At 42.3% G+C, this 18196-nt stretch overlaps 1 protein-coding gene across 1 annotated transcript in view; it reads left to right on the top strand.

The window, feature by feature from the left end:
* The first annotated feature begins 2946 nt into the window (after nt 1-2946).
* Nucleotides 2947-18196, top strand: part of ABTB2 (ankyrin repeat and BTB domain containing 2) — a 134097-nt gene continuing 118847 nt past the window's right edge. Inside the window, exon 1 of the mRNA XM_031553493.2 lies at nt 2947-4230. Coding sequence (XP_031409353.1) covers nt 3366-4230 — 865 coding nt within the window. The 5' untranslated portion in view covers nt 2947-3365. The remainder of the gene's footprint in view (nt 4231-18196) is intronic.

The raw sequence follows: 18196 nt of genomic DNA, 5'->3' as shown, positions 1-18196 counted from the left end.
CAGCTCCTCTGCCAGGTGCTTTGCATGTACTAATTTAGGGGTTTGGTTGCACCTTTAGAACAGTTTTTTTTTTGATTGCTGTGCTGGCGGTGTTTTGTTGTTATTTTTACTTTTTCTCCTGGAACTAACTGATTCTTCTTTACTTCAGAGTGATTGAAGTTAGCTCACGTGGGACTTGCAGGTAAGGGATGTTTTTGTTGCTTGCTCTAGCAAGTGTGAATGTTGTATTCCAGAAATATGTTAAAATTTTTGGTTGTAGAAGGTAATATTAATATAGTTATTGGCCACTTAAATGTATTAATTTGGAGTCTTTTGTACAAGTTAAATTTATAGGGGTTTTACATTTGCTTTAACTATTCTATTTCCTTAAAAATGTGTTTGATGTTATTTGTCTAGTTGCTATTTGTAAGTTAGAGAATGATTATGCTTTTTAATTCAGATTAATTTTGATGTCCTTCTGAATTACAGTCTTAAGACTTTGTTACAATCTGTAGTGCATTTGAGCTTGGAATAACACCTGGATCTGAGGCCTTTTAAATGAAGGAAAATGGGGGTCCTAAAGCATGAAGATTTTGTTTATGATGGGATTTCTGCTGTTACATAGTTGGAGTCTGTGATCCTGGAAGTCTTTTGGTAGCTTTTCCATTCTTAACATTTCAGTTCCAGAGAGAAAGTTGACTCTCAGTGTCTAAACACATGATCCCTAATGGCTCCAATCAAAAGCATACATAAAGAGAGTACAATGCTTATTTTGTCGTTTTAAATCAAGAATTGTCAACTTATCAGTGCTTTGATTTTTTGGGGGCTGGCAATTTTGTGTGAGCTGGAACAGTAATAATCGCATTCTGGAAACATACTTTGGTTTTCATAATAATGTAGTCTGTAGTTCAGTTACAAATACACATGTCTGGTCTGAAAGCAAACATTTCCTTTTCTCTTCACGTAAAGGAAATAATTTGATTGCTTCCCTCCACGCTGTGTTCTTCATTTAGCTGTTCTATGATAGGGACGGTGAATTAACACTGGAGAACACCAGCAACGCGATGAATTTGTTCCATTCTGGATAAGTAATCTGTGGGAAATTAGGAAGTGCTGGTAAAGACACAAATATGTCTCATCTTCATTTCTTTTTTTCCCTTCTTCCCATGTCCCAGAAAGTTTTGCTTTTATCACATGGGCCGCCTTCAGGTTTAGATCTCCAGTAAGGAATATCTCTTCTGCCCTCAAGGGGCTTCTGCTATGTAGTTTGTCTGCTTTGGGAGAAGGTTGGTGGTCTCACTTCATTGAAGGGAGAGAAGGATTTACCAGGCGGTGTACTGTCCCGTAAGAAAACGTTGCCTGTGAAATTCTAAAAATGGCAAGGAGTTTAACTTCTAACCGTGAGGAAATACTGCGTGAGGGAGTTAAGAAAGCAGATAGTGCTGTTAAGTTGGGTGGTTTTTGTGGTACTAAATTACTTGGCGTTGTAGGAATAACAAACTGTATAGGAGGAGAGGGGACGTGATAATGAGAACAGTAGATGTGACACGTAGAAATGTAAAGCTGTACTCAAACACACAGCTGCATTTTCTTCAAATAATGAAGTTTCCACTGGTCAACCAGGTAGCAATTCTCAGCAATTCATGTTTGATTTTGTAATAGTATGAGTCAGTGGAAGCAGACAGAACCTTAGAAATTTAGAGCAAGCTTTGTGAGTGGGCATCACAGGACAAAGCATAAAGGCCTTTTAGTGTGAGAGATGACAGATTGTTCTCCCCGGCTGATTTTTATTCCTACGGGGTTTAGTGTGAAGATGGGGATGGAGGGGAAAGGAGGACGTGTATGATCTGATGTGTTGGGCAAGGAATTAACGCGTAGTGCTGGTGCTTTCAGGATGGAGGGTATATGGTGGGGGGCAGGAAGGGGGTGGAAGTGAACAAGAGGACTTCGACAGCTGTGGTCCAAATGGGCCTGGGCACTGTGTGGGAACAAAGCGATTTAAGGGGAAGAACTTGGCAGTAGTCAATGCCTAACGTACAGGATTAAATATGGATGCAAAAGAGGGAAGGCAGTGTTTTGCAAAACAAGCATACTGACTAAATGCACAGGACCTACAACAGCGTACTTTGAATCAGTAATGCCTCGTCTTACAGTTAGGTGCTTATTACCACCTGTTTGGCCAGCTCTGGTGTCTTTATTGCGCTTGAAGCTCTTAAAAACAGCGCTCAGGCCTGAAAAATCCAACAAAAGTTTGGATTGATAACTGAGGTATTAGAACGATGTAGAAAAAAAAAATCCCATTTTTGAACCACCCGTGGAGCACAAAATAAGTGCTGAGGTGCTTTATTATTTTCAAGGAATTGGAAGAACGTTAAGGATTGCGTTCCACCCGGCTCGCGGTGCTTGGTGGAGGAATGCTGCAGCACTGCTCGAGGCGGTGCAGCCGCGCACGTGGCGCCGTGCTGCCGCCAGGTGGCGCCCTCGTCCCGCGCTGCCGACCCGAAGGGGCTGGGGGGCGCTGCCGGGCGCTGCTCGCACTGCGCGGTTCGAGGTCGGGGCTGTGTAGACGGCCGCACAAAGGCTCCTTTCAGCGCCCGGCACGCCGCTCCGCCGCAACCCGCACAATCCACCATTCAGCCGCTGGTCCCGGCGGAGTAGCGGGGGGGGGGGGGGCGAACCGGCCGTGCGCGACCCTCGATCCGAGAAAGCGGGAGCCGCTTCGGAGGGCTCTCGAAGAGGGGCTGGCGCAGGCGAAAGGCGACCGCCAGAGAGGCGGCTTTCTCTCGCGGCTCGGCCGGGGCTGCGCTGTGCGGGCGGCACCGGGGAGGCGCGCGCCGCCCGGCCGAGAGCGGCGCAAAGCAGCGCTGCGCTCCCGCGGACCCGCAGCCGCGCGCCCGGCTGTCCTCGCGTCCCCTCGGCGCCCCGCCCACCCGCCTACTTTGCATACTAGCCGCCCAGCTCGGATTTCACTGGCGGAGACGATCCCCGTCGGCGCCGCGGATTGGTGCCTCTCCCTTCAGCTCGTTTGCATGCGGCCGTGCGGGGCGCCCGGCGGAGCCGCGGCGGAGAAGTTGACTCGGAGCCGCCGCAAGTGTCCCGCCGAGCGGCTCGCGCGCAGCCCGCCTCGCGCCCACCTCGGGGCCTCGCGAGCCGCCCGGTCCGCCGCCCCTCCGTCCGCCGCCAACGGCCGCTCCGGGACGGAAGATGGCCGAGCGCAGCCGGCCCGCGGCATGGAGGTAGCCGGCCCTCGGCGGAGCCGGCGTGCCGAGGGAGCTCCCGCCCGCTGCGCCGCTGCTCGGCCGGCGGCTCCGGGTCGCTGAGCGCAGGAGGGATCCGCTCCGGCCTCACCTTTCGTGCGCCTCGCCTTTGGCCCGCCCGAATTTCCTATGGCTGGGATATACAGCTCTACTCTGAAGACCCTGGAGGATCTGACTCTGGACTCTGGTTATGGGGCAGGGGATTCCTGCAGGTCCCTCAGCCTCTCCTCGTCCAAGTCCAACTCCCAAGCCTTCACCTCTTCTCAGCACAGGGGCAACTGGTGGTACTACTCGGGCTCCATGAACAGTCGGAATAACAGCTGGGATACGGTGAACACGGTGCTGCCGGAGGACCCCGAGGTCGCGGATATCTTTTCCAAGTGCCCGAGGCTGCCGGATCTGGAGGAGTACCCTTGGAGCGATGAAGACATCGGAAGAATACTCCGAAAGGCGAAGGGGGACGGGAGCGGCAGGCCCTTCTCCCTCGAGGCCGTCCGGCGGCTCTCCCAGCTGCTGAGACGCGCTCTGATCCGCGTCTCCAGGGAGGCCCAGCGCCTGAGCGTCATGCACTCCAAGTGCACCCGCTTCGAGGTGCAGAGCGCCGTCAAGCTCATCCAGAGCTGGGCGCTGGCCGAGAGCTGCGTGCTGGCCGCCGTCAGGGCGCTCTCGCTCTACAGCATGAGCGCCGGGGACGGGCTGAGGAAGGGTAAATCGGCCAGGTGCGGGCTGACCTTCTCGGTGGGGAGGTTCTTCAGGTGGATGGTGGACACCAGGATCTCGGTCAGGATCCACGAATACGCGGCCATCTCCTTGACCGCTTGCATGGAGAACCTGGTAGAAGAGATCAAGGGCAGGGTTCTGGCGAGTCAGAGCCCGGACGGCGGAGGAGGGGAGATCTCGGCTGAAATCCTGGAAATGGTGATCAACAACGATGCTGAGCTCTGGGGAGTGCTGCAGCCGTACGAGCACCTCATCTGTGGGAAGAACGCTAATGGTAAGGTCCAGCCTCCGTCACTGTCCTTCGTCTCAGCAGATGTCACATTAAAATAGATGCTTTCTATGGGCTTGGTTCTTTTTAGGTTTTTTTGTTTGTTTGTTTTGCTTTTCATCTGAATTGTGTCCAGACAGCGTCCTGTGCACACATAAAGTGGCTGTCTACCAGACAGGGATGATACTGCTTTCTTAGGGCATAGCAGTTTATATGAGGTGCAGAGATGGTGGGAAGCCAAGCCCTGCTGACTTAACAGATGTCTTCTGACTTTCTACCAGCTGCTGCTGGGAGTGTTCCTGCTCAAACTGGCATGTGAACGTTGCTTCTTGGCGCTCGGAGGGTGAAATGTGCGTTGCGAGATGCTCTTCTGAAAAATACAGTTAGTGTTTTGAACAAAGTTTACTTTGGTCTCCCGCCAGTGTGTAATAAGTCACACTGACAATTTCGCAGTTTCGTCTTAAAGATGCTGTTCCCACATACAGCCTGGAGAGGGAAAACAACATTGAGGTCTTTTTTTCCTTTGCGGTAGTGAAATTTAGTTTCTGAACAGAAATGTCTAACTGCTTCTCACTTAGACTTGCTTCTAGCTCACCAGAAGTCTGTGTTATAATTATACTTGTGTCATAAATGAGCTTGTGCTTGGCTTGCCAAAATGAGTATGTGGGATGGTGCCTTGGTAATGGGAATAACATAGCATTAAGGTACGTCTGTAACTTGTCCAGAAAGCAGTTGTTTTTTTGAACAGTTGAGGAAATAACCAGACGGAGGAATGTTGACCTCCACTTAAGAGAATGAGGAGCAATGTGAAAGGCTTAAGTCTTGACAGTTCTGTTGAGAACCTGCACAGTTTGTTTTGCATCGTCACACTGAGGAGCACCATGTTTTTTCATGGAAAATTTAGAGAAACATTTAATTTGGACAAGTAGTCTGTGCACCACACAGTTTCATGGCCTTTGCTGGCCTCATTGTTATGATCAGACATTCCATGCAGAATGCCTTCCTGTTTTAACTGTGTATAAAACCAAGTGTCTAGATCCTCTGCAAAAGGTAATCTCACAGCAAGAGACAAGTAAAGGAGCAGATTTTCTGAAGAACAGAGATACATTGGGTGAATGTTGCTAATGAAATACTTTGATAGGAAAAGGTTGACTCCCTTGACTTCTGCTCCATGGGTGCATTGACAGCCCAGTGTTACTCGATGTCCAAACAGTAACAGTGATTCAGATCCCTAGTGCAGAGGTGCAGTACTGCAGCATCTCCACATCAGATCAGCCTGCTTCATTCTTGCTACATAAGAGGGTGGCTGCTCACAAACCCTCTCTCGTGCGCTCTATCTGCACTCTGTCCAGGGATTATACTACTAAATGCATGTGAAATAAATTCCAAGAGCCTGGGCTGTGCTCCTGGTGCTGGTACAATATGTAACCATATCAGACAGGCAGACATCTAGTTTTTGAACTACGAATTCTTTGCTACAAGTCTATGAAGGTATGGGGATGTCTTGTCTTCTGCCAAAATGTTTATCATAATCCTATGGGAGTATTTGTTTCCAGGTACAAAAATAGGACTCAGTTCCCTCTCTCGTTTGTTGTAGAGTAAAATACTGCGGTTCTATATGTGCATTCGAGCTGTTCTGAGTTCAGTGCTCATGTCTGTTTCTATCTGTAAAAGGAAGTCAGTCCTGTGCAGAGATTTCTTTTTCTTACATTTTTTCTTTCCCTCCTTCTTAAGAGAGATCTTTCTTGGAAAAACGGCAGTGAATGAATGGAAGCTGGTGCTCAATGAAAGCTTGAGTGACTGTGCAGGGAACGCTTATAAATATTCAAAACAGCAAATGGTCAGTTACGATAACGCTTGTGTAGTGCAATACCAAGCAGTCATTGGCCATGGGGGGGTTGGCTTCTCTTCTCTCTTTTGTTGTTCTTGTCTTTCAGATCAATTCTGTCAATAATTGAATGCATTTTTTTTTTTTAAGTCTGAAAATCAAATGAAGTGCGTATGAAGGTACACTGTGATTTCCTGTGACAGTCTGTCACAAGTATTTTACCTGACACAAGTCAGTGAATCTTCTAAATGGTTTTCCATGCAATTGTAAGGTCACAACATGGATGCAAAAAGCTTGAAATAACCTGCTTATTCTTTCTCCCCATAGGAATTGTAAATTACTAGTATTCACATCACTCTCCACAGCACTCTCAAATGATTTTGTCTTTAATTTACATCTGAGGTAGATCTAGTGGTAAAATAACTGGATTTATTCCAGAGTAAGGAACAGTCTTCACTGCTTTACTGTTGTCTTGTTTCTTTTTACAGTAAGAACATTTTAATGGAGTACTTGTAAATTCCAAACTTGGCACGTTTGTTGGGTTTTGTCTTATAGTACTGAGTTTGATGCTAGAGATAAAAAGCTCTTAGAGGTTAAGTTCCAACTCCAGTCAAGCACTGCAATCTCTGTATGAAATCCTTGGCAATGTACTGTGCAGAAGATTGCACTGGATTACCAGAATGGGCCTTTATGGCATTAAGATCTATTGGATACGGTTTTCATTATTAGATCAGGGTAGCATGCTTCCTTGGAGTCTAAGAAACAGTAAGCAATACGTGAATCTTTCTGAGTTCCTGAGAGACTGGTATTTAGACCTGTTCTCCTTCTGCAGTTAATCTCCCATCAAATAAAGTAGTCCAGTAGATACTCTTATGGCTTTGGAGGCCGAAAGCTTAGTGTTTATTATAAGAAACGTTTTAATTAACACCTGGTATGTGAAGAGTGAAGCTTAAAGCACTCTAGATGCTTAAGGGGGATTTCAGTTTTATTTTTAAATAAACAATAATCTATGGTTTGTTTATTTATTTGTTTTACCCTTTCTATGAAGCTGTTCTTTAATCAACAATCTGTAGTATCTGTGAGGTAGTTTCTGTGAGTTCTGCCTTGGAAGGAGGAATGCCACCTGAGCTTGTGGGGCTCTGTGGAGCTCCCTGGGTATGTTAACACCTCCCAGGGCTAAGTGTTCTTGGAGTCTGGGTGGGATGTTGCAAAACAATGCAGTGAAAGTTGGAAGGAAAGTGAAACATCTTTAAAGGCAACAGAAATGATAAGCAGCTGCTGAACAACATAGCAACTGGAAGGTTTTTTTTGTTGTTTTTTTTCCAAGTCTCATAACTTGGCATACATGTTTCTTTTTCCATTTTAAACTAGGTGGAGATGTATGATATCCCTTCGATTGATAAAGCACAAGTAGAGAATGCATCCACTAGTTTCACAGGGAATTTTATACATTCTATCTTGGAATATTGGAGTCAACTCATTTAAAACATTTGCTGGGAGACTAGAAGAAATATGAACTGACCTTGGAAATGTGATTCTTCTACTTGATTTGCCGGATGCGTAATTTGTTAGAATCTGAACTGTCAGTGCTTCAGATATGTTTTGATATTACTGTGCTATTAACAACAGCACTGAGGTTGTACTGAAGTCTCTGGTTATTGCTGAACGCTCCTGCGGCAGCCAATACACCTGCTGTGCTATTTTATGCATCAGCACATCCTGATGTTCTGTAGATGTAAGTGTTGACAGATGTTGCTGCAAAAAAAGAAAAAGAATTTAATTCAGTATTGCTGTTTCTTCGTGTACCTCTCAGCTGAGACACTTTAAGGTCTCTGTGGATGAACTAATCAATGAATTAGCATGTTAATTGTTTAGCCAGTGAGCAGTAAGAACAGAGTCTGAAATAAATTCTAGCTGTGTCTTAAGACATTTTTATTTGAAAAGGCATTTTTCTTAGAAAATGGTAGGGGAGAAGGGGAAATATTACCTTTCCTCACAAGAGAAAAACTGACGTGATAGAGTTATTCCACAGATGAGGTTTTTACTCTGTGATACTCAACACCACAGGACTTTCTACCAAATATCAAGCATGAGTGTAGGGGTTACTAGCCTGATTTTCTTTCATATATCTCATTGTGCTTATATAGGTTAAAATTTAGTGCTGATTTTGGCATTAAGAATTTCTTATCTTTAGAGCAACACCATTCTTAAAAATTACTTTTATAGTTATTTAGCTGGTGTGAAATGTGTTTTATTTCAGTGTAGTCTTGTGCTGTACTGAGATCCAGCACTGAAAGAATATATTTGTGACTTCTCAGTAAATGTCCTTTTGTTATCTGAACTGAACAAACTGGTGTGCTCATAAAGAGCCTCATCAATTTTAATAAGCTATCAGCTTCACAAGTACTGAGCAAAGCTGCATGCTGGGAAGGGGTTATTTTGGGGAAGGGAGCTGCAACTGCCATCAGTAAACTAGGCTGAGAAGAAATACAGCTGTACCTCAGCTTGTGTACAAATCATTTAAAATAAATAAACCATCACATCTGTCTTCTGTGTCATATCAGGGTCTAACAGAAATGCATACATCTTAAGCAGTGGTTTGAAGCTCCTTGGTTATAGCTGTGAATCACACAGCTGTGTCTAATCTCTGCTCTGGGCTCCCCTAATACCTGATCAGCTTGCTTGGTAGACATGGGACAGGATTTCATTTGCACCTGCTGGCAAGCTAAGCCATCTTCTGTTAACATTGCCCTGGCTGATGTATGGGCTGGGGAACTTCTCTTGCCCTTGCTAATGTGAATAAATTTGGGCTGGAATGCTCTTGGATTGTGTCTCTTATTGTATGGGGGCAGGCTCAGGTACGTAGATGGAAGAGTGGATGAAAGGCCTTCCATCCCTCCACTGAAGTGGATAGGAAGGTGTCCTTTGAGTTCTTGGCCGTCTGGCAGCCTCATCAGTGCATTGGCTGAAAATCCAGAAGCCTAGAGAAAGGTCACAAGTGGTAGGATGAGAGAAAATGGTCTCAAGGTGTACCAGGGGAGGTTCACATTGTTGCCAGGAATATTTTGTTCACAAGACTGTGATCAAGCACTGGAGCAATTGCCCAGAGAAGTGGTGCAGTCTTGGCAACTGGAGGTATTTGAGACATGGATGTGGCACTGAGGGACATCCTTCAGTGATGGGACTTGGTTGGTCAGGCTGATGGTTGGACTTGGTGACCTTGAAGGTCTTTTCCAACTTAGCTGATGCTGTGATTTAAAAATCACTGATTTTTCAGCCTGTATACGGCACAACTGATGCACTGGCCTCACTATGAAACTTCTGTTTATTGGTTGAGTGCATTGTGCTGTGCTAACATATTCTTTACCAGGCTTCCTAGGCAGGAAGGTGTTAGATCCTCATGCATGTTCCCATGGCAAATGAGATGGCTGTAGCCATGATCTTGTTTGAATTACAGCTTTGTTCACCTCTGTACAAACATACTTCAGCATATCTTGTGTGCTTCTACTCCTACAAGTACCTGGGTTTGTATCCACAAACCCACAGGGACAAATTCTCTGAGCCTAATGTTAGTGCTTGCATATACATGCTTGTGTCTGTTATAAATGCAAACCACTAGATGCACAATTAAAAATATAAAAATCTGCAGATATGAATCCTACGTTAAGAGGGAGATCAAGTAAAGCTAAAATGCCTGTTATTTCTTTCTTTATAGTGGGTTTATATTTGCATATGTATTTTTCAGGTACTAAAACAAACAATGTAGTTATGCTGGCTTAAATTATTCTTTCAAATAGCTGATATTACACAATGGCAATAAAAATTTGGATCCTCTCAGTTCATTTGGTTTCAGATCAAGCGTTGAAACTCCCTCGGTATGTAACTGCTATCTGCAAATGCTGATATTTGGATTATTTCAAGTGGAATCAATATTGGTGGCAACTTATTCCTGTGAAACTGAGGAGCTGGGTCTGTGCAGAAGGAACTTCTGGAGTAAGTTTATGTCTTGTGGTATTCAGGCTGATGTCTATTGTGTTTGGATTGCTGCTAAAGCTACGAGTATGAACTGAGTACCTGCTCTTGAGACCAAGATAGAATTTTCTTAATCATCTAATCCAGGGAGAGTTGATGATTGTCAGTGAACTTCCATAATTGATTACTGTCATTACAAATTTCCTCCTCCTTCTTGAGTTCTCACCCAGTGCATGGATGTTATATATATTAGAATTGTTCAGAAATCTTAATCCTACTTGGTTTGGAGTTTTTCCTAAACCAGTTTCAGCACTACCATAGGACGTAGTACATTTTGAATAAATTCTGCTAATGGCATTGAGGTGAGATTTCAGTATTCATGTTGTAACACTTTCCTGCTTTAATAATTGATTTCTGTGTCTATACCTGGTATGACTCAATTTGGTCCATCTAGAGCTTCCTGCATCATCTCTTTCATTTTTCTGTCACTCTCACTAGCCTGGTGTTGTAATGCATGTATGTGATGCTGATGTTTAAGCTTATAAAGCCTTGTGTTATATGAAATGTAAAAAGTGAAGTACTGAAAATACCTATATACAGTAGACTGAGTAAAATTCACTTATGCAATTCCCGAGTTACAGAGGGGCACTTGCTTAGGATTGAAGTATCTAAGTTACTTCTGAAGGAGAGGAGGCTCAAAAAATGCTCATGCTTGGAAACTTCAACCAAAGATCTTAAGGTTGAACTAAAAGTGAATTCGTGTTTAAAGATACTTATGGCAGTGTAAGAAAATGGAAAAATAAGGCTAAAGGTATTATTGTTTTGCTGTGGTGTCCTTAATATAAAATGCAAAATCAGTAGGTGTTTATCTTGACCAACTATCTTGAGGCATTGAAATTTAAAAGAAGATTCTAAATAAGAAAAACAAAACTAAAAACTAGCTACTCAGAAGCGCCCAGCAAATTCCTCAGCAATCTGTATTCTCTGGAATGTTTGGAAACAAGCTCTTATGTAGTAAATGTTAAACTTTTCAAGTTAGTACATGTGGTCAGTGTTTATAAACATCTTCACACCCTTACAGGATGAGTAGTCCTGCTTTGTAGTCTCACACTCTGGACAGTGAGTGGAAAACTACCTTGTGTGGTAATTCTTCTCCAGCAGTAGGCAGCATGAGAAAATGTCTGTTTACATTCAACTCTTAGAATGCAGGCTGATAAACAATCAATTATTTCTTATGCTCTTCTTTTGGGATTAATTTCCATGTTGTTTTGAACATGTAAGTGCCTGACACTTGACATCCGCTTAAATCTAAGCAAGTTTGTGATAGTAGTAAGACCAGAACTATGGTGACTTCATGATTTCTTTATTTATTTGTTTGATTCCTTCCGTTTGATTCATCCGATTGCTTCCCTTAGAGAACGTGAGTTTAAGGAAATAATACTGCTAGATGTAGTTGGGAGTATCAGTGTCGATTTAAGGACAAAGCTGTGCATTTGTGAGTGAGGAAAGCCTTTAAAATGAAGTCTTGTTGACAGTCAAGGCCTTATCAAGGGAAGGCAACAATAGAGGAGAAGATGCGCAAATGCTGATAGATGAAGTTAAGGTTTGTTCCTTCCACCCAAACGCATCCAGACTTGCCTTCTGACTTAGGTCACAAATAAAGCTGGGGTTGTGATCTCATCCTAGTACTTAGGAAGTCTTTGGCTTCAGCAGGTATGATTTGGTACGTTGGCATGTTGAGTGAGGAGAGCTCAGTGCTGGGACTGGCCAGCTATGGGCAGGGCATGGCTGAGTCTCTAATTAAAGTGTCTGCCTGTGTTATACCTGCCTTTAGCCTGCTAGGGTTGTTGCAGCTTTCGTGGGCGTGGAGTATGTAGAATAGAATTAATAGTTTGAAAATAGCTTCTGAGGGAAGGATGTGCTGTAACTGCTGTCATTTTCATGGCTGGAAACTAAGGCCTGAGCCTTTAAATACAAGTTAAATGGAATTGCATACTAGTAAGTCCTTCTTCTTTAAAACCTACTTGCTTATGTGCTATGTGCAGACAAAAGTAATTTAGAATTATTAACTTCTTACTCATTTGCTTGAAACCTATTACTTCTGTGATTTCCAGAGCTATAGTCTGGCCGATAATTTTTGTGGTGGTCCTCTAAGAGGCAGTTGCTTGGAATTGATCTTTTTTATGCTCTTATCTCCAAAGTAGATGCTCAGCAAAGCCCAGATTGTGGGCTGTAATCCATGAGAATAATTCACTTGGGTAACATGAGTTGTGAATTTATTTAATTTTCTATTGAATAAACAAAAACTGTCTGGTGTTGTATATGCATTTAATTCAGATAACCCAGATTAGTTGTAAGCCAGAGCACCTGTAGGTCTTATACTTGTTGTCCTATTATTGCACCTGAACCATTACTTTTTAAAAAATTGTTTGATCACCAGGCTACTTTACCTGCTTTATGCCTCAGTTCACATCACCACCTTCTGGAACGTGCCGTATGGTGTCATTCATTCAGTTTGCAAAGAGTTTTTAGGAATGATAGGGTCATTAAATGGGAAAACATTTTAATTGTCTTAGGTTGGTGTCCATCACTCCTATTTCATATCAAGCTTTCCCTCTTATAGTGTGCAAACTATGCTGTCTTCCACCGAGAAGATGCATTCTTGGCTGTTGACAGGTGTACTGCTGGGTGTATAGAAGTGAAATTAAAGTCTAAGCATTGTTTTTGTGGAATTTTTGTTTTGTTTGTTTTTAGGGGAGAGCTTAAAAAAAAAAAGCTAAAGCTGATACTTTTTTTTGTAACGTTGCAATCCATCAGGAGACTGTATTTCTCTATTCCATTGAGGAAATGAAGAAGCCTTGATGTAAACAAAACAAAAAAGAAAGTGCTTCAGTAATTGCTGTAGCTCTCCTGTAGTGACACCAGAATGCTTGTGATGGTTAAGGGCATTTATGGTATAATCGTGAGCTGAAGACTAAGGGCTGGAACCAAATAAACATTTCAGACGAGCTTTTCAGTTGATGCATGTAGACTTATAACAACTGGTGAATTTGCTAGGGGGTTACATAAGATCAAAGTAAATATTGTTTATGATATTACAGGGATGAGAGGGAAGAAACACCATGAAAGACATAATCCGCTTGTCTTTTTCTGTAGTGCTTACAATCTTGCAGTTCATGTTGGATCCTTTTATCACTTTCTATTCTAGATCAATCTACAGACTTCTGACTGGGACCTGAAGAATAAAAAAGAAAATATGACTGTATGTTTATGCTGGAACTTCTTATACATTAAAAAGCTAAACATACAGAGACTTAATTATTATTTTCTTGGCCCTATCTAGCTCTGGATTTATTTTATTTCTTAATTCCAAAATGACAGTGAATTGATTTTTTTCCTCTAGTATTTACATTTTAGTGCTGTTGAGAAAAGCACATTACTCTTTCAGCTGAAGGTCAAGAGTTGAGTATTGGCAAATTGCTGAGACAGGGAAGTGGGCCAGTTTAGCCTCTTATTCTTTCTTCAAAGTTTTTTTTGCTTCTTGTTGTTTTAATAGAACTTATGGATTTATTATAAATACAGTTTTGTTTGGTTTGCTTTAATTAAATGGCTATCTAATACACCGTACAGAACAGACTGATGACAAAACTAGCATAACTAACATTAAAGCAAAAAATCCCCCCAAAACAACAGTTGTCTAGCTGCTTTGGGACAGTTCACTCATCTTCAACTTCGATTCTGTTTGGGTAAGCCACTGACAGTCCTACAGTCTCTTCTAACCTCTCTCTTTCACTTGAAATAGTGCACCACTCAGCCAGCCCTTATGGCTGGGGAAGCAGCATGCTTCTGTAGCTTGTGAGGAACCGGGCTGTGAGGACACGTTTCTGCCATAGGTATGCATAAGTGCACGAGGGCAGAGACACCTGTCTGTGTACTGTCGCTTTGGAGTGCTGTCTTTGAGGGTGTCCTTCTGTCACTTGTGAGTCTGACTCTTGCTGAAATTAATTGCAACACCTTACTGCCTTCTGAAAATGTTGTCCAGCCTGCGTAACTTTCTCTTGATGCTAAGAGGGAACCTTGCCTGTACATTGTATACTGATGTAGCAGGAGCAGGGGAAATATCTTGAATACAAGGAGAATATTTTGCTTACTCTCAAGTTTTTTTGAAAAGCTGGAGAGGAGTGCTTGGTCTTTTCAAGTTTCTGAGAGGATTATTTGGTTATAAAGGTGGGGAAATGATTTCAAGCTTCATTGACTTCTCATCCCTTTTAATTCTTCGGAATTTGTCAAAGAAACCTTAGGAGGAGATCAATAGGAGCATACCAAATGCCTTGGATTTTACATGTGTTTTTGTGACAGATAATATTTTTGAGTGTTCTATTGTATGCTGAGATTGGGAAGAATCATTAATGTGAACCATGAGAAACATTACTGTTGCACACCATAAATTTGTCCTCAGAAACACTCATCTGCTTATGCATCACAAATGGTTGAGAGGTTTCCTTTTTTCCTTCATTTTTTTTTTTTCAATTTCCTGAGTTAATACCACAGATCTAAGCAAAATGTTGAGGATATATAATAATACAAGGGATACTGTATAACAAAATTTATTTCCTTTTAAGGGGTTGGATATAGTGTCTGGTTAATTGCATACTGAATTTCTGCTCTTTAATTCGGAATGTTATCTTTCCTCTCAACGTACATGCCCTGTTCCTGTGCTGAGCTTAGACTAAACAAAACTGCCAGGATAAGGATCGTAAAAATCTCTCCAGATTTGGACTGGTACAGCTTTGTTATGGTCTTAGTATGGATCCTAGTGCTTGTAAGTTGTTACTTCATATTTATAAGGTGACTTTGGATGCTTTCACTAAAGTGATTGTTTAATTTAGAGTGGGAGGAAGAAGATAGAAAGCTGTCATAGTAAGCAACCAAGACCATATTAAAAACAACTAATAAAGATAAACCATTTCCTTCTGTTATCAATATATGAAGACATCTAAAGCTTGTCTATGGTTTTATGGATTTTCTTCCAAGAAGTGTCATGCAAAGTTCTCTTATGTCTTGACAGTACATGCAGAAGTTTTGGCTTCAGTTTTGTCTAAACTGATGTGATACTTGAGGACGATGACAATAAGACCAGCAAGTAGGAAAACTTGTTCACAAGGAACTGCTACTGAAAGCAAGCTCACAGTGTCTGAGGAGTACCGCTTACCTTAAAGTTTAGTTTTGACAGAGAGAAAGGAATTGCTTCCATTAGCTTGAATGCACCTTTGATCAGTGTCCAGAGCAGCAAATACTGCTTCTTTTCTCCTGATTATTACTGGGGTTTTTCTTCTTTTGAGGTAGTACATCTGTAATTAGGGGGGGAAAATCACACAACACAACCCTTTGAAAATGTTCTATTCATCAAGAAGTTTCATGCTTCTTTTGATTTCAGTGGTGAGTATTCAGGACATGATTGAATCAAATTCTTGTTATTTGTGAAAATGAATTGAGATTTGCAGAAAAAAAAAATCTGACTTTTTCTTAATTTAGTTGATCATTTACAATAAATCTGAATTTGGGAGGCTAATTGATCTTGCTATGACTCCGTACGCTGTGTCGAAAATGCAGAGAATTTTCAGTTCAAGCGTTTGGCATGGATATAGTTAACCTGGTTCCCTGCACAAATACAGGTCTTCAAACATACACTCATAAATCTCTTGTCAGTGTACATAATTGCACTTATGACTACATTATGACACACTGAAATGTTTGTTTCCTGCACTGCATGTTCATGAGTAGAAGGAAGAAGGAAGGATGGTTGATTCGGTTGCTGTTCTGTGATTACTTGGTGCAAGGGGTGTGTCTAACTTATACTGAGGAGAAACAGGCATTTGGGAAGATGCTGTGGACCTTGCATTTTTCTCCCAAAACGTAGGTTTGTGAATCTCTTAGTTCCTAATAATGATTATATCTTTAGCGGTGTAAGTAGAAGAAGGCAAAGGCAAGAAGTCAAGAAAATGGATAAGAATTGAGAACTAGACTTGACAGAATCATACAGCATAAAGTTGGATCACAGTACTATGTTTGTTTATCAGTGCTGTGAGATCAGAGACTTTCATTATGGAATATGGCAGTGGCTCATCAGCTTTAGTCTGTGATTCACTGTAATGGCAAAGGTATGATTTTACTCATCAGAAAAGAGTAGATTGTTCCTTAAGCAGTTGCTTGGGATCTTCCACTGAAATCACTTGGATTGAGGCCACCTGTCTGCATGAGGTAGTTTTGTTTCAGCACTCTGCATCAAAAACTGCTGGGCTTTACACGTTAAAGTGGGAGAAGCTTTGATGGTTGTCATGAGTAATACTTCCTTCTGTGCCAGGGGCCGACAGGATTTATTGCATCTACATGCTGATGTGGTTCTGTATATTCACCAGTGAGCAGGTGACTCCAACAGTGCGTGCTTTTCTAATATTACTCCTTGAAAAATGTGTGTGGTTTTCCATACACCCCCCAAGTTCTGTCAGAGCAGGGCAATACAAAGTCTTTTATGAAAGCCACTCAAGATTCATGCTAACACTAGATTTCCTGTTGGAAAACAGCTCCAGAGTTGTTTCTGGCACCTCTTCCCTGTATGTATAATCTTGGCTCTCAAAGTTTTGTTGCTGATATGAAATTGCAGTTTTCGTCACAAGTTATTTTGTGGGATGATGTATGTGCTGTATGTCAATAAATCTGGGGAGGGGGCTATTATGTTTTGTTTTTAAATAGTCCCAGTGAGCTGTCACCTGCCGGGATGAAGTGATAAAACCATGAGTTTTCTTATTCCTTGACAGCAGTTCAGAATATCATTTTCCTTTTATAGCATGATGATGTATATGTAAGGCTGTGTGCTCGTGAATTGTTTTGATTTTTTTTCTTATGTGCGCTGCAAAAGGCCAGAGCTTCCCTAAGGCAAGCACAGTTTATGAATAAAAATTAATATAATTTATTAGCTGGAAGGTAACCCTTCCCTGTAGCTAAGACTTAGATAACACACATGTTATGGAAGAAGATACTAAACTGGCACAGGGCGTTGGGCCTACCACCATCTGCAGAGCCTGTCCTCCAATTTTCTGCTGTTGCCATGGGCTGCAGACTCAGACAGGAAATCATGGTAGGATGGGAAAGGGTCCAAAATATACAGAGCTAGTATAAGGTTTGCAGTTAAAAGAGAGTCAGAGAACAGGCTATCTGTTCTACTGAACAGGCAGGGTAAAGTAAAAGTGGCTTGTGTGTGCATGCGCATGTGTACTTTAAATGTCTTTTTATATTTTATATGCTTATTTTTTTGAAAGCTGGAATTTTTTCCATGTAAAGTAATGTGTATAATTTCAAATGATCCATTTACATATGAGGGGCCTGATTCAACTAGCAGTTAATTGGCCACGTTGGCCTGACAGAAGAGTAAAGCAGTGGAGAATCAGGCCTCCAAAGCATATGAAGTAACCACGGGGGCTTGTCTCTGCATGTCAAACAAGTGAGCAGTCGCCCACCACTCCTTCCTCTCTGCACATGGTCTGTGAAGGCACACAGAGGGTATTAGCTTAGCAGAGCTGAGTCTCTTCCTGATGCTGTCTGTCTTACTATGGACTCCCCAGGAAGCCCAGAGAGGCTTGCTGCCTCATCTGGTGTCTGCACAAATGTTTGTCCTCAGCATTAATGTTAGGAGCTGCTGCACAGTGTGCAGAAAAAATCTTTTGTGTGATTTTCTGCCAGGGATTCTGTTCACCCGGAGTTGCAGTTGGTCATTTGGACTTACCATGTGCCAAACATAATGGAGTAAGTTCAGAACTCTATTTGCATTCTTGATCAGAATTTGACAACGCAGACAAGGAGTAGCGCTGAGCATCCCAGCGGACTCCAAATCTTATGGAATTATTGTTCTTATGTGGATCTCTTTTTTTTTTTTTTTTTTTTAAAATCTTTTTAGCCATGTAGCAGCACTTCAAATACGTAGCGAGTCTCTATCTCCTGATCAGTTTGTCACTCTACATGCTTAACATCAACAACTGCATAAGCAAGATTCAGTGGGCAGTGTTGCTTTATTCTGTTAGACAGTTCTTCTGCAAATGCAGTATGTGTGGAGAGGAGTAACTCCTTACCTTCCTTAAAAGCACAATAGTCTTCAATGTAAATGTATTTGGAAAC

The sequence above is a fragment of the Meleagris gallopavo genome, chromosome 5 (assembly GCF_905368555.1).
Source record: "Meleagris gallopavo chromosome 5, MGAL_WU_HG_1.1, whole genome shotgun sequence".
NCBI classification, from domain to species: Eukaryota; Metazoa; Chordata; class Aves; order Galliformes; family Phasianidae; genus Meleagris; species Meleagris gallopavo.
The sequence above is the reverse complement of the archived record's forward strand: the minus strand, read 5'-3'. Positions and strand labels throughout refer to the sequence as shown.